The sequence below is a fragment of the Chiloscyllium plagiosum genome, chromosome 20 (genome assembly GCF_004010195.1).
Source record: "Chiloscyllium plagiosum isolate BGI_BamShark_2017 chromosome 20, ASM401019v2, whole genome shotgun sequence".
In the NCBI taxonomy this organism is placed as follows: Eukaryota; Metazoa; Chordata; class Chondrichthyes; order Orectolobiformes; family Hemiscylliidae; genus Chiloscyllium; species Chiloscyllium plagiosum.
In genome coordinates, this window is record NC_057729.1 from 13,560,477 (window position 1) to 13,583,412 (window position 22,936).

General features: G+C 41.9%; 1 protein-coding gene across 3 annotated transcripts in view; it reads left to right on the forward strand.

Moving 5' to 3' along the window:
* The window catches only part of LOC122560035, a 120,284-nt gene that overhangs the window by 6,360 nt on the left and 90,988 nt on the right, over window positions 1-22,936 (forward strand). For all 3 annotated transcript variants that reach the window (XM_043710208.1, XM_043710209.1, XM_043710207.1), the window contains exons 2-3: window positions 20,941-21,066; window positions 22,698-22,772. In XM_043710208.1, the coding sequence (XP_043566143.1) occupies window positions 20,941-21,066; window positions 22,698-22,772 (201 nt within the window). The remainder of the gene's footprint in view (window positions 1-20,940; window positions 21,067-22,697; window positions 22,773-22,936) is intronic.

Here is a 22,936-nt window from a genome sequence, read left to right on the forward strand (position 1 = left end):
TGGAGTTGACCTTATGTCAATCTGACAACAATTACACCATAACTTTGCCAGTTAGTTTAGGTATCTGGAAAAGACAAGATTTGCAAATGAATAACCAAGGAGTAGGCAGGTCATGTCTTCTCTTATATTATAACTCTTTCACAATATTTGATACACCTACTCCAGTTGTCTGTAAATATAATACAAAGCTGTTGATTGCACTTGCATCCCCTGGCAATCTCAGGTAGTCCAAACTTAGAAAATTAACCATGAACAGTACGCCCACTTCTAAGTTGGGATGTCTTATCAAAAGCACTAAAATATTTATGACATGACATTCTTCAGTTTGGTAAATGCTTTATGCTCAGCGATTATCTGATGGAATATATTTCCTAACGAGTAAACTTTAGAAGGAAGACATCTTCCATATGCTTTGTCGAAAAATTGAAATGAATTATAATTTCATTTACAGTGGATACATATATATTTTCACCAACACAGTGGGCAGAGGCAATATTTTGTGTTGCATTTCTGCAGTATGTTAATTAGTGAGTGCTGTGCATACATTTGTACTAATTGATGCATCACTGCTACGGAATAGAGCATTTTCTTTTTTCTTTGATATCTAAAGATTAGTATTCCCAGTAATGTATTTGCAGAAACCTGGGTTATTTAGTGATTTTCTAATCATTAAACAGAACGTCTGGAACACTGTACATCAGCTTCAGACCTTGACGACTGATTCTCTGACCCATAGACCTGTCAATAAACGTCCACACACTGGGAACAGAACATTTCAAACTTTATCCTGCTGTTGCAGAAGACTGTACATGTGATAAGCACTTGTCCTGCAAGCTGAAATTAATGATGCACACAAAGCTGTGCTCCATTGACTTTTAAGCCAAAGAAAGGTACATTATTTCTCCCTCTGTCAATCATTCCAAAGAATTGGACAGTGAACTAATCTGATGTTATGTAGATAAGAATGTCAATTATTTTATGCACAGCAAAGCCTATAAAATATTAATGAGTTAAATCGTCAGCTCATATGTTTAAGCTGAAGCTGTGCTGTTGTTTAAAACTGTAGTTAAATTCCCTAATTTAGCATTTGAATTTGCTTGTAGATTAGTATTTGCCCCTGTACCAATCTTAACCAGTACTGAATAGGTAAGCTTACCATAGTCATGTCATTTAAATGTGCAAACCTTTTGCTAGTGCGATGATATTGATGTTTTCCTTGTGATTGACAGTGTGAGACATGCATTCACCACTCTGTGTCATTGTACATTGTTAGATTCTGGTTTGTCGGCCACTCCATGTGTATATCTCTGACAGAATATCTATAGTAACTTGAAAATCTTCATTTGTACATGGTTTGGATCACTGCACAACTCTTTGTAGCCGCATTAATCTATGTTCTAGTCACTGCCTCTGCCAGTGGCAGTACTGCTACATGTCTTTCAAAAATTGGATTGAAAACAGTTCAAAAAGGCAGCTCACCTTCATTCTCTCTTAGAGATTAAAGTTCAGCGTTGCCTGAATTTCATGAATGAATTTAAAATGTAAGCAAAGTGCTGCAAAGCAGCATTGTGGCTCAGTGATTAGCACTGCTGTCTCACAGCACCAGGGACCCAGGTTCAATTTCGACGTCGGGCAACTGTCTGGAGTGGAGTTTGCACATCCTCTCCATGTCTGCATGAGTTTCCTCTGGGTGCTCTGGTTTCCTCCCACAATCCAAAGATGTGCAGCTTAGGTGAATTGGCCATGGTAAATTGGCCATAGTGTTCAGGGATGTGTAGGTTAGAGGTAAATGTGGAGTAATGGGGGAGGGGAATGAGTCTGGGTGGGATACTCTTTGGAGGGTGGGTGTGGATTTGTTGGGCCAAAGGGCCTGTTTACACACTGCAGGGATTCTATTATGTATGTTTGTGCATTATTTTGAAAAATAGTAGTTTCCTCTATGTCAAAACCAAAAGAAATAATAAGGCTGCAGTAGTGAGTACAGTGGGTTATTTCTTGATTATATGTTTTGTGGAGATAAGTCTCTTGATTAAACTTAAAATATAAGCCATAGCTATTAATTTAACCTGGTGCATTGTTTTGTAGAGGAATAAGACGGTTTTATTTTCTGGGTCTGCAGATTGTGAAGGAGCAAAAATGACCTTTGCAGTGAGATGTACTTCTTGTCAGATGTGGGAGTTTAAAGAGAGTTTAAGAGTAACTGCAGATTATATCTACCATAAATGCTATTGGATGCGAATCTTATCAGATCGAATGGATTGGTTGGAGAGAAAGTTAGAAGGGATGAGGAATTTACAACAGTATGTGATGGATGGCCGGTATAGGAAGGGAGGAAAGTCTCAGATACAGTCACATAGATGGGTTAACTCCAGGAAGGGTAAGAGAGGTAGGCAGCTAGTGCAGGAGTCTTTTGTGGATATACCCATTTCAATCAGGTATGCTGTTTTGGACAATGTAGGGGGTGATGGATTCTCAGAGGAACGTAGCATGAACAGCCAAGTTTCTGGTATTGAGACTGGCTCCAATGCAACGAGGAGTACATCGGCTTCCAAGAGATCAATTGTGTTAGGGGGCTCTGTAGTCCGAGGTACAGACAGACGTTTCTGTGGCCAGCAGGGAAAAAAGCATAATGGTGTGTTGTTTCCCTAGTGCCAGGATCAAGGATGTCTCAGAGAGGGTGCAGAATGTTCTCACGGTGGAGAGGGGCCAGCAAGAGGTCATTGTCCACATTGGACCCAATGATATAGGAAGGGAAAAGGTTGAGATTCTGAAGTGAGATTACAGAGGGTTAGGGCAGAAATTTAAAAAGGAGGTCCTCAAGGGTAGTAATATCTGGATTACTCCCCGTGCTACGAGCTAATGAGGGCAGGAATAGAAGGATATAGCAGATGAATGCATGGCTGAGGAGCTGGTGTATGGGAGAAGGATTCATATTTTTGGATCATTGGAATCGCTTTTGGGGTAGAAATGACCTGTACAAGGACAGATTGCACCTAAATTGGAAGGGGACTAATATACTGGCAGGGAAATTTGCTCGAACTGCTCGGGAGGATTTAAACTAGTAAGGTGGGGCGGTGGGACCCAGGAAGATAATGAGGAAAGAGATCAATCTGAGACTGGTACAGTTGAGAACGGAAATGAGTCAAACAGTCAGGGCAGGCAGGAACAAGGTAGGACGAATAAATTAAACTGCATTTATTTCAATGCAAGAGGCCTAACAGGGAAGGCAGATGAATTCAGGGCATGGTTAGGAACATGGGACTGGGATATCATAGCAATTATGGAAACATGGCTCAGGGATGGGCAGGGCTGGCAGCTTAATGTTCCAGGATACAAATGCTACAGGAAGGAAAGAAAGGGAGGCAAGAGAGGAGGGGGAGTGGCATTTTTGATAAGGGATGGCATTACAGCTGTGTTGAGGAGGATATTCCCAGAAATATATCCAGGGAAGTTATTTGGGTGGAACTGAGAAATAAGAAAGGGATGATAAAATTATTGGGATTGTATTATAGACCCCCTAATAGTCAGAGGGAAATTGAGAAACAAACTTGGAAGGAGGTCTCAGCTATCTGTAAGAACAATAGGGTAGTTATGGTAGGGGATTTTAACTTTCCAAACAGAGACTGGGACTGCCATAGTGTTAAAGGTTTAGATGGAGAGGAATTTCTTACGTGAGTACAAGACAATTTTTTGATTCAGCATGTGGATGTACCTACTAGAGAAGGTGCAAAACTTGACCTACTCATAGGAAATAAGGCAGGGCAGGAGACTGAGGTGTCAATGGGGGAGCACTTTGGGGCCAGCAACCATTATTCTATTTGTTTTAAAATAGTGATGGAAAAGGATAGACCAGATCTAAACGTTGAAATTCTAAATTGGAGAAAGGCCAACTTTTACGGTATTAGGCAAGAACTTTCGAAAGCTGATTGGAGGCAAATGTTCGCAGGTAAAGGAACGGCTGGAAAATGGAAAGCCTTCAGAAATGAGATAACAAGAATCCAGAGAAAGTATATTCCTCTCAGAGTGAAAGGAAAGGCTGGTAGGTATAGGGAATGTTGGATGACTAAAGAAATTGAGGTGGAAAATGTGTTGCTGGAAAAGCGCAGCAGGTCAGGCAGCATCCAAGGAGCAGGAGAATCGACATTTCGGGCATGAGCCCTTCTTCAGGAATTGAGGGTTTGGTTAAGAAAAAGAAGGAAGCATATGTAACGTAAAGACAGGATAGATCGAGTGAATCCTTAGAAGAGTATAAAGAAAGTAGGGTACACCTAAGAGGGAAATCAGGAGGGCAAAAAGGGGACATGAGATAGCTTTGCAAACAGAATTAAGGAGCATCCAAAGGGCTTTTACAAATATATTAAGGAGAAAAGGATAACAAGGGAGAGAATAGGGGCCCTCAAAGATCAGCAAGGTGGCCTTTGTGTAGAGCCACAGAAAATGGGGGTGATACTGAATGAATATTTTGCATCAATATTTACTGTGGAAAAGGATATCGAAGATATAGACTGTAGGGAAGTAGATGGTGACATCTTGCAAAATGTCCAGATTACAGAGGAGGAAGTGCTAGATGTCTTGAAAAGGGTAAAGGTGGATGAATCCTCAGGACCTGATTAGGTGTACCCGAGAACTCTGTGGGAAGCCAGAGAAGTGATTGTTGGGCCTCTTGCTGAAATATTTGTATCATCGATAGTCACAGGTGAGGTGCCCGAAGACTGGAGGTTGACAAAGGCGGTGCCACTGTTTAAGAAAGGTGGTAAGGACAAGCCAGGGAACTATAGACTGGTGAGCCTGACCTCAGTGGTGGGCAAATTGGGTAAGTTGTTGGAAGGAATCCTGAGGGACAGGATGTACATGTATTTGGAAAGGCAAGGACTGATTCGGGATAGTCAACATGCCTTTGTGCGTGGGAAATCATGTGTCACAAACTTGATTGAGTTTTTTGAAGAAGTAACAAAGAGGATTGATGAGGGCAGATCAGTAGATGCGATCTATATGGACTTCAGTCAGGCGTTTCGACAGGGTTCCCCATGGGAGACTGATTAGCAAGGTTAGATCTCATGGAATACAGGGACAATGAGCCATTGGGATACAGTACTGGCTCAGAGGTAGAAGACAGAGGGTGGTGGTGGAGGGTTGTTTTTCAGACTGGAGGCCTCTGACCAGTGGAGTGCCACAAGGATCGGTGCTGGGTCCTCTACTTTTTGTCATTTTCATAAATGATTTGGATGCGAGCATAAGAGGTACAGTTAGTAAGTTTGCAGATGACACCAAAATTGGAGGTGTCGTGGACAGCGAAGAGGAATACCTAAGATTAGAACAGGATCTTGACCAGATGGGCCAATGGGCTGAGAAGTGGCAGATGGAGTTTAATGTTGTGGTTCTGTTTGTTGAGCTGGGAATTTGTGTTGCAGACGTTTCGTCCCCTGTCTAGGTGACATCCTCAGTGCTTGGGAGCCTCCTGTGAAGCGCTTCTGTGATCTTTCCTCCGCCATTTGTAGTGGTTTGAACCTGCCACTTCCGGTTGTCAGTTCCAGCTGTCCGTTGCAAACTTTGAAGATGGAGTTTAATTCAGATAAATGCGAGGTGCTGCATTTTGGGAAAGCAAATCTTAGCAGGACTTATACACTTAATGGTAAGGTCCTGGGGAGTGTTGCTGAACAAAGAGACCTTGGAGTGCAGATTCAGAGCTCCTTGAAAGTGGAGTCACAGGTAGATAGGATAGTGAAGAAGGCATTTGGTATGCTTCCCTTTATTGGTCAGAGTATTGAGTACAGGAGTTAGGAGGTCATGTTGCAGCTGCACAGGACATTGGTTAGGCCACTGTTGGAATATTGCGTGCAATTCTGGTCTCCTTCCTATTGGAAGAATGTTGTGAAACTTGAAAGGGTTGAGAAAAGATTTACAAGGATGTTGCCAGGGTTGGAGGATTTGAGGTATAGGGAGACGCTGAACAGGCTGGGGTTGTTTTCCCTGGAACGTCAGATGCTGAAGGGTGACCTTATAGAGGTTTACAAAATGATGAGGGGCATGGATAGGATAAATAGACAAAGTCTTTTCCTTGGGGTCAGGGATGAAAATGTGTTGCCCTTCTTCAGGATGTATAACTGTGAACATTCCTTCTATGAAAATCTGTATGAGTAGACCATCATTTGTGTTGCATTCATGCCAGCAATGAAGATCATCACTTCACTCATCTCCATGTTGCAGCTGGCACCAAAGAGCTCTTTGGAAGCTATCCAACTGCAAGTAGTGACTACAAAGTTCAGGAAGAAGAAAGAAACCAAACTCTTTAAAAACATCAGCCTGTTTCAAATTCAATGACTAATTAATACAGCACACTGCAATCCAGTCTCCTGTGTGTACACTTGGTTCAATCACAATCAACAGCATAGTCAGCTAGTTAATGATTTAAACATGCATTTTATTTTGAATACAACAGAAGTCAAGAGCACATGTTATTATACTGCCCATCAGTGTCCTAGGGCATGCCAAAATGTTTGTCAACCGTTACTGTTTGAATCAGATAGTATTCTGTGAGCAGTCTATATTAGTTGCCTAAAATCTCCATAGGCTGGTTTATCCGCTCTCTGACCTCCCATTCCCTATCTCAGTGGGCTGCTCTGAGCTCCTGACTGTTATAATTCATTCTGTGATTGATGGTATAAAACATTGTAGATGGAAATTCTCAATTTGGAGCAAATTCGTGCTATTATTGTGTGGTGATGTGCATCCCATTAAGAGGGGGGAGCATTTGGATTGAGTAAGAAAGGGTTATGTTGTACATTCTTAATTTTAGCAGAAAGTTATTCAGTTTGCTGAAGTGCTAGAGAGAGAGAGAGAGAGAGAGAGAGAGACTATAAGAGGAGGTCACATCCAAAATCAGTCATGGCACGGAAAATAAGATTGAGTTTAGGATGTTGCTGCCTTGCACTATGCAATTAAAAATACCTGACAACCTCAGGGTGAAGAGATAAAAGAAACCTGAGAAGATAGAAAATTAGATATTTGCAAACAGCCATGTTACCCCATGGAGTTACTCATTGGTGATTTATGTATTTTGAAGCTTCAAAATGTATCTTTTCATTGGAACAAGATCCGATTTGGCCATGATTAGAGTGCTCTATAAAGGCTTTTAGATGTTGATCTATAGTCAGGAAACCATGACTTGCTGGGACAATTGAGCTCAAAAACCTTAGAGATTTTGTTGCCATGGAGCATCTTGGGGTGTGAATTTTGTTGAGCGCAATGAAAGCTCTCCTTAGTATTTATTTTCAGGGAAAGGGAGTTTGATTTGCAGACATTAAAAGGGTGTTTTTGCTATTAATTTGTAGTCTTGACTTGGAGTGGTAAGTTTCAAGAGCAATGAATGTGTAGCTCCATTACCTGCATAGACAGACTTAGGACAAAATACCGGCTTTGTAAAGCTGCTGCTGGAATGGTACAAATTGACTGACATGTTTGTGATTTTCAACTTAAGGAGGTTCTCTTCCTTGCTATGATATGTTCATTGATTTCCGCGTTAAGAACAGTACATATTATTAAGACATCGAAATTTTATCTGTAAAATCTTAACCACTGTTTCTTCAATTAAGCTTTATTTAGTTGCTTTTTTGTTTGAAGCAATAAATATTGGATAAGTGATATCTTAGTTGTACTGTCTAACAAGCATTGATACCAAGGAGACAGTGAGGAGTGATTGGAAGGAGTGCTTTCAGTGGGAAAGAGAGGAGGGCTGAGATAATAATAGAGCATATAAGGGTGAATGAAGGCAGTGAAGAAGCTGGAGCAAAAAAGTTAGGGACATCATTTGACTACTGTTTAGATTAGATTAGATTAGATTACTTACAGTGTGGAAACAGGCCCTTCGGCCCAACAAGTCCACACCGACCCGCCGAAGCGCAACCCACCCATACCCCTACATTTACCCCTTTAACCTAACACTACGGGCAATTTAGCATGGCCAATTCACCTGACCGGCACATCTTTGGACTGTGGGAGGAAACCGGAGCACCCGGAGGAAACCCATGCAGACACGGGGAGAATGTGCAAACTCCACACAGTCAGCCGCCTGAGTCGGGAATTGAACCCGGGTCTCTGGCGCTGTGAGGCAGCAGTGCTAACCACTGTGCCACCGTGCCGCCCACTGTTGTGAGGAAGGAGGAGTAGCGTTGGAGGAGGAGAATGCTAGGTCAGTGCTTTATTGGCATGGGTGTTGTATTTATAGAGTGATAAGTAATAAGATAAGTAACTTTTTGGACAATAAGAGAAGTAGCTCTTCATGGGCTGCAGAGAAGGTATGTAGTTTGCAGCAGTACTTGGGGAGAGATGGGAGAAGGAATTAAATGGTAGCTCAGACGATTGGATCTGACTTAGTTTGTTGCTCCAGAAGTGTTAATGGCATCCTTGAACAGGTTGATTAGAAATAAAAATGGTTCAAATTAAGCATTTTCATGTAACAGGAAGTTGGCTAATGTGATGCCACTATTTAAGAAAGATGGTAAGGAAATGCCAGGGAACTATAGACTGATGAGCCCGACATTGGTGGCGAGCAAGTTGTTGGAGGGAATCCCCTGAGGGACAGGATTTGTATGTATTTTTAAAGGCATGGACCGATTAGGGATAGTCAACATGGCTCTGTGCGTTGGAAATCATGGCTCACTAACTTGAGTATTTGAAGATGTAACAAAGCAGATTGATGAGTCCAGAGCACTGGACATGATCTGTATGGACTTTAGTAAGATGTTTGATAAAATTTCTCATGGAAGGCTGGTTAGCAAGATTAGATCACATGGAATAGTGAGTACTAGCCATTTGGATACAGAACTGGCTCGAAGGTAGAAGACAGTGGGTGGTGATAGAGGGTTGCCTTTCAGACTGGAGTCCTGTTGCTGTGGGGAAAATCACTAGCCTTGGAGTCAGAGTCGGGGTTCAACGACAGAGTTTATTGTATAAGGAAATACCGGAGCTCCGGGGAGAGAAAGACACCAACAGCACAGTGGTCAGCTGTGAGTCTTCTCTCAACCCAGAGCATATGATAAAGACACTTTTATATATTTTGTAATACAAAAGGTCAGTAATGAGGTTATTGTCTTTGTAGCATAGTTTGTTTATTGTAAATATTGCAGAATCGTTGACAGTTTTTATGCAGTCATTGTCAGTTCCGGCGCAACTTTTGTTAATTTCAATGCGATTATTGTCAGTTTCAGTGCAGACATTGTCAATTTCAATGTCTGCGTGGAAGTCTATTGCTGTAATAATGGGCACTAATCGCTCTTCCTGAAAGGGATGATTACTGCAGCCCTGGCTATTATCACTTTGCATTGAGTTTATATCAAACTGTTAGCATTTCTGTCAAAGGTGTTGGCTGGATCCAGACACTTTGGTGGGCAGTATACACTACTTGCCTTAAACTAATAAACTAGGTTGTGAGTGCATTGTGCTGGTATTCTGTTGGCCCCAGGCAGTGTCTGTGTTTGCTCTGCTGTCTCTCTCCATATTTTGGTCTGGCTGCCATCTTGTGCATTAACGGGCCAATTTATGGCTCAGCGGTCATCTTGTGTGTCCATGTGTTGAGTGTCACCTTGTTCCCGTGCCATCTCCCACTTCATTCCCCCCTTTGTGGTCAAGGAGGTGACTTCGGAGATCTCCCACAGACCACACAATTTGCATGTAGAGGTGGGTCATCTCTAGGAGCTTCTCCTCCCGAGGGGTATCATGGAGTGCCAATTTCATTGGGGGCTCTTCTGTGGTGACATTCACTGCTAGTACAGTTCTCATCGGTAGTGCCTTACAGCAGAGATTTAAGCACCTGAGACCCAAACAGAATACCAGCATGAGTGCAATGAGGGTCCCCAAGATTTACCTATCAACCAATTTAGCAAGCTGTCTCTAATTGTGGCTCCCTGTCGAAAGTTATCTAACTGGTCTCGGATATACTTGATGGCTTCTGTAATGTTATAAGAGGCATGGGTAATACAATTCTCACCAATAATTGTACAAATTCCCTCTTGCTGTGCTAATTGATAATCCACCGTGTAATATGTCTGCTGTGTGTAGAATCTGAGTTCAGCCAGCTCTGTATTAATTGCATCCAGAGCTTTTGAGGTATCATTGCCTAAGATAGTCAGGCCACATAGAAGGTAATTTCAGTTTTTAGCACTGCCGACCCCTGGACCCCTTTGGACCCCCCTCCAAAGATAGAGATCCCAAGAATTCATATCCCAGTGATGATCCCAAAGTGGTGGGGACCTGCCAGTCAGTACAGCACTCCTGACTGATGGAGCGGGTCACTCTCCTTCTCTGAACATGTCCCCCAATGGGGTATGGTACAGTAAGGGGAGCAATTGTTCCTACCATGAACAGGTTTGGGAGGTCTGGGATGTCTGTCGCATAAGTCTCTTTAAATAGAAAAACAAATCCCTTCGCTGCTCGGTAACATTCATTGTCCTTCCGTCTGTCTGTCCACTCATGTTACCCCTGATCCCCCAGGTGCCCCCTCCCCCCAGCTAGTAAGTATCGAATGGGTACATCCAATGTACAGAGCTGACATGTGCGCCATTGCACTGACCGCATATGAATTGTCTGCCTGCTGTCACATTCAAGCATGCCTGCTCGCTGCAGTGCAGGTAAACTGTCCCCTAGTGACTATACATTGCTGATAAGTGTCCTGTGTCTGGGCGCATGAGGCATCTTTCGAAGCAGGTTGTAAATGCATCCCCATCCCTGCCCTGTGAAACAGAGTAGGTAATTACCATCTTTTAAATGGGTCTTACCCTCGTGCTGCCCAGCTGTACACATCTTCCCTGAAGTCCCCGTTTGTATTTCCCTATCTGCCCTGTACACTGTACTCCCGAGGTGTCCACTGTATACAGGTCAGGATGGGGTCCACACTGGGGTGGCCATAAGTAGGGATTCTACTGATCGTGCTAGTGGGTAGCAGACAGTTCGGTTTCCATGTAAACTTAGGTGGGTTTTATACAAGAGGTTATCATCAAATCCTGACATGCTCCTGACAGTCGTGACACTTAAACACAGTGAAATACAGATAGGTATATACATTTTGCAGTTAAAATAAAATTATCAGTCTTTGTTTCCATCAGAAGGTGTAGTCATACTTCTGTATGGTTTGTTCTGTTATGTTTTCCGTACTCCCCCTGGGATGACCATCTGGTCTGTGTTCCTGTTTGCACCTGGGGAATGGACAATGACATTAGTTTGGTCACTGGAGTCTTTAAATGGTTTTAGTTGGGTCCAGTGCTTCCGTGTGCCTTTTCCTTTAATGTCTATGCAGGTCCAGGTGTCCCCACTTATTACCACATCGTATAGCCCATTCCATTTTGGGGCAAAGCCTGGTTTGTCGGGCAGTGCTCGCACCAGGACATGGCTTCCTGCTGCTGGGACCTCAGGGAAGATTTTGAGTTCCCCTGCCTTGTCCTTTTTGTCCTGTTTGTCAATTACAGATTTCCATATTCCTTTCAATTGGGTGCTTAGTTTTACCACCTCCCCCAACCCCCAATTTTGTCTTTTAATGGACCCACATCGGTGCCACCTTTGATTATTGCCTCTGGCAATTGCATTGCTCGTCCGGTCATTAATTCATATGATGTTAACCCAGTTGCCTGATTCGTATGGCTCTTAATCTCATTAGTATGGCTGGCAGCACTTCAGCCCATATTCTGCCTGAGGCTCGTATAGCCTTAAAGTATTTTTGTGTGTTCTATTCATTCTCTCGACCATCCCCGACCTCTGGGGGTGATAAGGAATGTGACATTTTTGTCTAATTCTGAGTAATTGGCAGACAGTCTTCATGATTTAGCCTGTAAAATGCGTCCCTTGGTCGGAGTCGATCTGGAGGGGGCACCCCCACCCCTCCACCTTGGATTACCTCTTCCATTAATATTCTGGCCACAGTGGTTTCAGTGCAGTATTTGGTTGGGAATGCATCTCCCGACCATGTGAATTGTGATGACCAGGCAATGCCTTTTCCCATGGGAAATTGGTAGTGGCCCTGTAAAATCCATCTGAAGGTATTCCCAGGGTCCCCTAGGTCTGGGCTGGGGACCCATCCTAACTTGTATGGGTCTCCCTGGGTTGTGTTGTGCACAAACCATGCATCTGCAGCAGTACTTGGCCAAATCTCTTCCCATTCCCTTCCACCATCACTGTCTCCCTAGGCTTGCTATCATGGCCTGTCGACCTAGATGGGAGAGCCCATGGTTTAGTTCAAGCAATGTGTTCTGTATACTTGCTGCTGCTACCACCTTACCTGCTCACCTCCAGACACTATCTTCCCCTTTGAATGCCCTCTGCAGTTTCCATTGCTCTCTCTCTTCCTGTGGGGTGTCCTCCTATAGCTGCTGAATTTGGATAGCGTCTTTTGCTAATTCAGTAGTGGCTATTGCAGCTTCGTCTATGGCTTCTTGTTCTAGGGCTTTCTGAACAGCTCAGTCTGCTGTCTTGTTTCCTTTGAATTTTAGCCAACCTGGACTCTCGTTTTCTGGTTCCTTTTGATGGACTTTTATTTTAATTACTGCAGCCTTTTTTGGCTGTTCACTGGCACGTAATAGTGCCTGAATTCTTAATTGGTGTCTGCTAGGGGCTTGCCCTGCAGTGGTGAACCTCTTTTGCCCCATGCCACCATATAGTCATGGACTACACGGAAGGCATATCTACTGACGGTATGCATATTCAGGGTTTTTCCTTTTGCTAGTTCAAGTGCTTTTGTGAGTGTTACCATTTCTGGTACCTTGCGGACTGATTTCCATCAATCCTTCCGGACATAACAGTTTCTAACTCATCATTTACCACCGCCCATCCTGTTCGGGGCAACCCTGCTACGTATTTTCTTGACTCGTCCATGAATGGGGTCTCTTTGGCTGTGTGTAGGGGAATATCCTTTACTCTCCCGCTATCTTCATCAGTAGCTATTTCCGCACAGTTGTTCGGTTCCCATGTCTAGAATTCCCTGAGCTGGGTTTTTCTCACCTATCCCTAACTATTAATTTATCCTGGGACTCTGGGTATAATGGTATAGACTAGAACCTATTGGCTATGTCTGCAACAGTGAAAATCTTGTGTTCAGGGGCCAAGCCGTTTAAAATGGTGGAGGGGTCTGCTACAATGGAGTACAATTTGGGGGTGACCTTATTTAGTCCTGTATAATCAATGGTGAGCCAGTAGCTCCCATCAGTCTTTATTACTGGCCACGTCGGGGAATTATTTGTACTTGTGGTTGCTTTCAGGATTCCCTATTTCACTAGTCCTTTTATTATCTCCACAACTGCTTCTTCTGCTTCGGGTTTTATTGGGTATTGCTGGTGGGGCTTATGCTCGGTTTGAGAACCCTTATCAGGTCAATATTAACTAGATCTGTACCTAATTTGTTTCTGCCTATGCTCCGGGAACAGAGGTGCAGATGGCTCCGAATCCCCCCTTTCCGGGGTTCCAGTCCCTACTGGTGACTGGAGCAACTTTAATAGTTTCAAGGTGACTTGTACGTTTCCCACTCTCGGTCTTTCGACTGTCCTGTCTGGGCCAAATCAATTTCCCTTTTCAGACAATCAATTAGAGCATTATATTCTCTCATGAGAGCATTAGCCATTATGGTGCCCTCATTATTTTGGCACACATAGAATTTCATGGGGAGATGTATATTATTTATTTCTACGAGGGTAGTTTCGCTTAGGTAAACTAGTGTTTTATCCCCTCCTACCCCAGTTAACTGAATCATTTTATTTGTGTGGGGTAAGGGTAAGTTTGTGATGGATACAGTCGCTCCTGTATTTACTGGCATTTCACATTTCCTCTCTCCTATTACTGTGGGCATGTAAATTCTCCCCTCTTCCTTACTGTATGAATGGGGGCAGCTGGTTGTCAGCTCTGCTGACCTCGAGATTCCCGTGGTTCCACAGTGTTCCAAGTGGTGCTAGGGAATGCCACATGCTTTTCCCAATACACTGCTTCGATGTGTCCTATTCCGTTGCAATGTCTGCAGTATTTTACATTGTTTCCTGCTCTAACTCTTGTATTCTGTCTTCTACTCCAGCTCTTTAACTTGTTCCTGGTCCTTTCCTGCCCTACTCGTAGAGGCACTCGCTTGTTCAATTAGGCCTCCTAATTGGTATATTAACGTTAATCCTTTTTTTTTAACTTTTATTCCGTTTCTGTTAATCTATCCACAATCTCTCATTGTGCTAATGTCCGGGATGGATCCCAACCACTTTTCTTCATTTGCTCTGTCAATCCTTGTCTGTTTGCCTTGTATTTCAAGAGAACCTGCTGATCTGCCATTTAGCAGATCGTGTACCCCCAATACCACCAACAGTAAAGTGTTCCCAGCCAGGAACGTCTCTACCCCCTGGCTAATAATACTGTCCCAGCACCACCCTTCTGGCCATAACAGCCTCCTAGCAAGGTGTGCTCTCTACCGGTGGGACTTCTGTATCCACCTGGCCACTAATATTAATCAGTACCTACTGGTCAGCTGGAAATGCTGGCTCAATAAAGGTGTGCTGTCTACCGGGACTCCTCTACCCTCCTGGCCACCTCTAATGTTCGAACATCTTCTGATAGGCTCAGAAACCTACCTCTGGCCTGGTGTTCTCTCTACTGGTGGGACTGTTTACCCTCTTGGCCACTGCCACTATTCAAACTCTGTCGTTCTACTACAGACTGACAGGGTATCATGGTCATGCTCCCCACCTTGTTTATGTGCACTCCACTGAGGTTTGGCTCTTGGTCAGAGTGATCAGCTCCTCTTCCTCACTACATTGGAAATTATAAATACAAACAGCACCCAACTTTTAACTTAAACTCTAACTGGACTCTGCGTTGTTAGCCCCTACAGAGTCCAATGTTACCTGACTTTGCCACTTGTGCTTTATAACTCCGAGTGCCCTTGGCTCCTCAATTCCCACTTCAAATCCCAACCTTCGCCTGGGGAGGCTACCCCTCTTAACAACCAGTTTAGGGTAGGACTTTTGAGACAGGCACTACCTTGTCTTCAGGCTGTTTCAGCACAAGTAGCAGTTTCTTACAACAGTTAATAGTCTTAAACACTTATTCTCCACAAACATGGACATAACATTTTTAACTCAGCACTGTAGTAAGTTAGACATTACAATCGGTATATTTTTTAAACTGTGTCCCTGGCCCGGTCTGACTCTTCCCGTTTGCAGGTACAAATTGGTTCTTACCCTGGCCCCCTGATCATGGCCTTCGACCAGGGCACCAGTAATAAGGACCCAGCTAGCAGCGCCAATTGTTGTGGGGGAAAATCACCAGTCTTGGAGTCAGAGTCGGGGTTCAGTGACAGAGTTTATTATGCAATGAAATACTGGAGCTCCGGGAAGAGAAAGACACTAACAGCACAGTGGTCAGCTGCGAGTCTTCTCTCAACCCAGAGCACATGTAAAGACTTTTATACGTTTTGAAATATAATAGGTCAGTGATGATGTTATTTTCTTCGTAACATGGTTTGTTTATTGTAAACATTGCAGAATCATTGACAGTTTTGATGCAGTCATTGTCAGTTCCCACGTAGCCTTTGTTAATTTCAGCGTGGTCGTTGTCAGTTTCAGTACAGACATTGTCAGTTTCAGTGTCTGTGCGGAAGTCCATTGCTGTAGTAATAGGCGCTAATCACTCTTCCTGAAGGGATGATTACTGCAGCCCTGGTTATTATCAATTTGTATTGAGTCCATATCAAACAGTTAGCATTTATATCAAAGGTGTTAGCTGGACCCAGACACTTTGGTGGGCAGTATACACTACTCGCCTTAAACTAATAAACTAGGTTGTGAGTGCATTGTGCTGGTATTCTGGTGGCCCCAGGCAGTGTCTGTGTTTGCTCCGCTGTCTCTCTCCATTTTGTGGTTCGGCTGTCATCTTGTGTGTCAAGTGGCCAATGTATGGCTCAGGGGCCATCTTGTGTGTCTGTGTGTCTAGTGTCACCCTGTCTCGTGCCAGCCCCACTTCACTGTAATCAGTGGTGTGCCACAAGGATTGATGCTGGGTCCACTGCTTTTAGTTATTTGTCTAAATGATTTGGGTGTGAACATAGGAGGTAGAGTTAGTAAGTTTGCAGATGACACTGAAATAAGTTAAAAATCACACAACACCAGGTTATAGTCCAACAGCTTTAATTGGAAGCACACTAGCTTTCAGAGCGACGCTCCTTCATCAGGTAAAGGACCATCGCTCCGAAAGCTAGTGTGCTTCCAATTAAACCTGTTGGACTATAACCTGGTATTGTGTGATTTTTAACTTTGTACACCCCAGTCCAACACCGGCATCTCCAAATCATGACACTGTAATAGGTGGTGTAGTGGATAGCGAATAAGTTTTTCTCAGAGTGCAATGGATCTTGATCAGATTGGTCAATGGGCCGAGGAGTGGCAGATGGAGTTTAATTTAGATAAATGTGAGGTGTTCATTTTGGAAAGGCAAATCAGAGCAGGACTTATACGCTTAATAGTAAGGTCCTGGGCAGTGTTGCTGAACTAAGATCTTGGAATGCAGTTTCATAGTTCCTTGAAAGTGAATTCACAGGTAGACAGAATAGTGAAGAAGGCGTTTGGTATGTTTATCTTTATTGGTCAGAGTATAGAGTGGGAGGTCATATTGTGGCTGTACAGGATATTATTTAGGCAACTTTTGGAATATTGTATGCAATTCTGGTCTCCCTTCTAGTGGAAGGATGTTGTGAAACTTCAAGGGTTAAGAAATGATTTACAAGGATGTTGCCAGGGTTGGAGGGTTTGAGGTATAAGGAGAAGCTGAATAGGCTGGGGGTGTTTTCCCTGGAGCAACGGAGGCTGAGGGGTGACTTTATAAAGATTTATAAAATCATAAAGAACATGGTTAGGGTAAATAGGCAAGGTATTTCCCCTAGGTTGGGGGAGTCCAGAATGAGGGGAAAAAAATGTAAATGGGACCTAAGGGGACACTTTTCATGCAAAGGGTGGTGCATGTATGGAATGAGCTGCCAGAGGAAGTGGTGGAGGCTGGTGCGATTACAACATTTAAAAGGCATCTGGATGCGTATACGAATAGGAAAGGTTTAGACGGATATGGGCCAAGTATTGGCAAATGGGATTGGATAATGTTAGGATATCTGGTCCCATGGATGAGTTGGACCGAAGGGTCTGTTTTCGAGCTGTACACCTCTCTGACTCTAAGTAAAATTTTCGGATGATGTGAAGGCCCAACATCACCTCTGGCCAGTATGGAAGTGGGAGAATTTAGAAAGTTTCTTATAAGTGATAAATATTCAACAAATGTTGTAATAGTCAAGAATGACATTCCTGATGAAGAGCTCATGCTCGAAACATCGACTGTCCGGCTCCTTGGGTGCTGCCTGACTGGCTGTGCTTATCCAGTGTCACACTTTTTGACTCTGATCTTCCAGGATCTGCAGTCCTCACTTTTTTTCTCCAAGTTATAAATATCCAAATTACGACATTAATTGGAATGACCATCCAGTCAGCAGAACCCATTCCTATTTGTCAAATTGGGCATTTTCCTAAGCATAGAAAATAAGGATTCATTTGTTCTTTCTTCTAATTACTTTATATGTTGCAGCAATGGTAATCTGTAAAACAATTGATTTCAAAAATTGACAATTACAACAGCTTTCAAAGAAGAGCAAAAGTTTTCTTCCACTTTATATTTAAAAAATGCTGTAGTGGCTGTACTACACAGAAATAAAAAATAATGCACCAAAACAGAAATTGCTGGAGAAACTCAGCAGGTCTGGCAGCATCTGTGGACGTAGCTATTCTGTTTTTACAGATGCTGCCAGACCTTGAGTTTCTCCAGCAATTTCTGATTTTATATGTTTTAGATTTTCAGTATCCACAGTTCTTTGTTTTATGGAAAACAATGTGCTTATGATTAGATTCCCAACAGTGTGGAAACACATCCAACAAGTCCGCACTGACCTCCGAAGAGTAACCCACCCAGACCCATTTCCTTCTGACTAATGCACCTAACTATATGGGCAATTTGACATGGCAAATCCACCTAACCTGCACATCTTTGGATTGTGGGAAGAAACTGGAGCACCCGGCGGAAACCCATGCAGACAGAGAGAGAATGTGCAAACTCCACACAGACAGTCACCAGAGGCTGGAATCAAACCCAGGTCCCTGGTGCTGTGAGGCTGAAGTGTTAACCACTGAGTCACTATGCCACCCATTATGTACTCCATCAATACAGCATTTCTGTTCCCTTTAAGTTGATGGGCAGAAGTTCCTAGTCTGGGAGTGTGTGATTTCAGGGTATATGATCCTGTAAACTATATTAAAAACTTGCATTATGTTGGGAAGAGAGACACAGTTAACATGTGCTGTTCATAGGACAAATGCAAGATTGCCAAATCACAAATGAACAGAACAGTTTATACCATAGGATAAAAGTGTGCTCATTGGTTGGCCAGCTGACACTTACTGGCCAAGAGATTTCCATGGAGAACCCAACACCAACCTGTTAGCTCCTCAAGCTCCTAGGCAATTTATAAAAGGCACAAGCCTGGAGCATATTACTTTTCGTTGCAGAGAAGAGGTCCCTATATACAAATGAATATCATTTTTAGTAACAGTAAATGAGCCTTGTTGCAATCTTGATTATCTTACTTTGATTGTCTTTGGATTGACATTTGTGGCAATGGAGATATGAGAAAAGACAGCAGGATATGGTGGCTCAGTGATTAGCACGCCTGCCTCACAGCACCAGGGACCCAGGTTCAATTCTAGCCTTAGGTGACTGTGGAGTTTGGGTGGATTGGCCATGCTAAGTTGCCCATAGTGTCCAGGTTAGGTAGATTCATCATGAGAAATGCAAGAATGAGCGTAGATGGGTGAGGCTGGGTATGATGGTCTTCAGAGAGTTGGAGTGCACTTGCTGGGCTGAGTGGCCTAACCTCACAGTGTAGGGATTCTATAATTAAGACCAGTTGGTAATATCTAGTCTGCATTACATTAATAAAGCCTAGAATATTGTGAATAAACATTTCATATCAAACAGCTCCAACCCTCTATCCCCACCCTCTATGATACCAAGAGCCATGGATTTATCTTGAAGAGGCAGAAAAACTAAAAAAAAGTACATGGGGCAATAAAGTAAGAAGTATACTGGGAAGTCCTTATCTACTCCCCTCCTGCTCAAAAGATGATATGGATCATCTGTTAATTCTTATCTTCGACATGATTCAATTGTTGCTGTAGTAGTAACCAGTGCAGCACTCTTTTGAAGGTGTGTAGAATCCGTACATACAGTACCAGGCAGCTATTTATTTCAGCAGCTCATTGTGTCTGTTGCCTGTAAGTCCTGGTTACCGACTGTTTTCACAGCCAGTTGAGTTTATTTGCTGATGTGTGGGCAAGAGTAGTTTTGCTTTTCTTCTTTTTACTTATAAAAGGTATTAAACTATTCATTAATGTCTTCATGCCAAATCCCTGTGTGTGCAATTTTGGGTTAATTCCACCACAATTTTTTTTTCAAAATATGGGGAACTTCAATTCCTCTTTTTAAATGGGTTTCCTCAGAACCACTTCTGCGATCTGTACATAATTCTTTGAATCAGGATGCCGGAAGTTAGTTCAGTACTGTATTTGGGCCAGAGATCCGCTATGGTGGACTATGACTAATACTGTCATGGTTCTGCTATTATTGAGCTTGATTGGGCAGATCCTGGCAATAACATTTTGGGTTTGCAACGCTGCAAATGATGGAGTTGATCATACATGGTTAAATGTTGTCCCACCATCTTTTAAAACTACGTATCCCAGATCTCAACAATTAAGTATGAGAAAGGAATATTCTCATCACCTTTCTGATACTTCTACTAGTTATCTTAAATTCGTACCTAATGTTTATTGACCCTCTTGCCAGTGAAGATATTGATTATCAATCCCTCAAAATTTTAAATCTTTTCATCAATCTTCCCAAAACCTTTTCATTTCCTAGGAGGAGAATCTCACCTTCTCTCCGATCTCCTCCTTCCTGGTATCATTCTGGCAAATTCCCTTTGTAAAATCTCCAAGGTCTTTCTAAATTGCAGTGCCCAAAATTAGACACACTAATCCAGCTGAGGCCTAATCAGTGCCTTTTAATGGTTCCGTATAACTTCCTTGTGTTGTATTTTATACTTCTATTTACATAGCTAAACATCTAAGTTACTTTTCGAATAGTATTATCGTCCTGTCTTGCCAACTTTAGCTGAACCAAAAGTTAATTGACACTTTGCCTGAAAGAGGAACCGGCTGGGTCAATTTCTCCAATTATATTTAAAGACTTTACTAAAACTAGGAATGAACCACTGACTATTGTTTATTTGAAACATTATTATTGATGCTGAACTTTATTAGCTGGTTCGATTTTAAGCTGTCTCTTTTAATTCATGGTAAAGTGGAGTAATTTGAAGAGAGAAAAATGTCACTCTGAAACAATCTGCCCAAGTGACAGATCACTGTGATCTCATATGAAATCTAACCCATGTAACTTGTTCATTAAGAAGATAGAAACTCAAATCAAGACTTAATGAAAGTTAAGCACAAGTTTTAACACCATGATACAAAGGAGACGGCAGATGGCTCTGCTGCATGTAGTCTCTCAGAGTTAGATAGATTTGATTGTATTAAGAAGTTAATGGGAAATACCACTTCATAATTAAATATATTAGTTCCCTATTAGGTAATGTTTACTTGGTATTGATTTTGGTTTGTTGCAGTATAAGTCTCAAATATGAAATTGTCCAGTACAATCCCTTCACATCTGTTCCTGGTAAATTGATAGATCTTTTTAAATGTTGTCCAACTCTTGGAGGATTATAACAGCTGGGTGCAATGACCTGTGCTGTACTTGTAAAAGTTTAATTAATTTTTCCATCTTCAATGATTGCTTGCTGTGCTAAAATTCTTGAAATCTTGTTATTCATCCTAGCTTAGCAATGATGAACAGCTCAGGCTACTCAATGCAGTGAAGAACCGAGAGCTCACCATTGATGAAGCCTGGCAAGTTGCTCAGAGTGGTAAACCAACACTTCAGGAACCAGGCAAACCAGATAAAGTAAGATAACAAAAATTCTCCTTTGTTAATCATTGAAAATAGATTGGATTTGAGGCTGACTCAATTGTTTAGTTTAAATGTGGTTATGAATTTAGACAGAAAATTGCATTGCACTGCATAAATGAGCTTAAATTTTATAATGAGCTCATTAAATAATGTAATGGTAGAACACAGCAACATTTACCTGCAAGTGAAATATTGTAGCAAAGAATTTGATATGGCTCTGCCAAGAAATATATAGTTAACTTAAGTTTGTCACTATAAGAGCAAACCTTATAGGAGTAAAACATTTTAGGTAGTATATGTTCTCAATTTTTTTAATGTTTGGCACAGTACCATTTTTAACTGTACTAAACACTATTAGTTGGAATATTTTTGGGAAGATAAAATATTTCTGGTTGTGTACTATCCTCATTTTTAATAACACAATGTGGCCTTCTGTTGGGCAGCAAACAAATCTGGTTATATTAAGTAAGTCTGTTGGCCTTTTTTTTTTAAAAGATGCTACTTAGGTTTTCTAATTGAATACTTTCAGATGGAAAGAGGATAAACATTGAAGATTTCTAACTTATAATGGAGAATGTATGTCCCCAGTAAATTCATGAAGAGAAACACTAATGTCCATTGTATTCACTTAAATTTCCATCACAGGTCTCTCTATGACTCAACAATCCTGTAAGGGCTGAACTTGGCAGGAAAGCAAAGACCTTCATGGAGTCTTTTGAAACCATTTATTTATGAGATTTTCAAGTCTGTGATAATTTTAAATTACCAAAAAGGACTGTTACAATCTATTTCTATCTGAAGCATGTCAGTGAATCGTCTAAATATCTTTTGGTCTCTAATGCTCATGTTAAAGTCAAAAACCAAACATTGATTAGTTGTCAACTAATACTTAATGCAAACTGTTAATATAAAGTGCAACAATGGATTATTGCATTCAAAATCTAAAAAGTACTTCTTGATTTCATAATACACAACACAGTTTTGCTTACCTTTAAGAGTGGTGATGTTCATCTTTATTATGCAGTAAGATTGTATTTCTTGCTATATTTTGCCTTATCCAGCAATATACTGCAATTGCCACTTTACTTGTCAGAGAATCCGACATGACATCAACATTATTAAAGAACTGATGCTGACTGTTTTATGCCTTAGTGGTATATATAAAGGAAAGTGGTCTCATAAAAGAGCAGATGAAAATGTAATGAGTGAAAACAATTCTTTGTAAGTCATTTCACATGATGAAGACAGTAACAGTAGATGCTCTGTTGGATCTGGTAATCCTTAAAGGATTGATTTTTATCATCTTTGCATCTGGGGAATGCTCCAAGGCAAAGTAAACAAAAAGACAAACTACAGAAAAGGAGACCTAGTGCACTGACCAGGGATCTCCTAGGAATGCTTGATGGGGTTTATTGAATAATTTCACTCTAAGATGGCACATCCACATTGATGAGATGATATGTCTGTGAGCACAGGTCTCATTTACTTTCCTTAACACCAGTTGGGATTTGGAAACTTGGACCCATGAATTAATAAAAAACCTGAGATGATTGTAACATGTGCAGTCCTTTGTCTCTGCAATCCATAACCAAATTTATTTGCAGCTTCTTTTGTTTTGTGCTTAGATACCTGAAAATACACAGTACAACTTTTCTGTCTACAAATATAATCGATACAGATGGCAGAAGAGAGTGCTGATGGTAAGCTGACCAACTGTCTCAATAATTAAATATCTCAAGTAACAGTTGAACATGCTTTCTTAAGGGAGCATGATCTGTTGCAAAACATTTTTTATTTCATTGGGTAATGCTTTAAAATGATGCATTATTGGATCACCTTCTCTTGCGTTCATTAATGACATGAC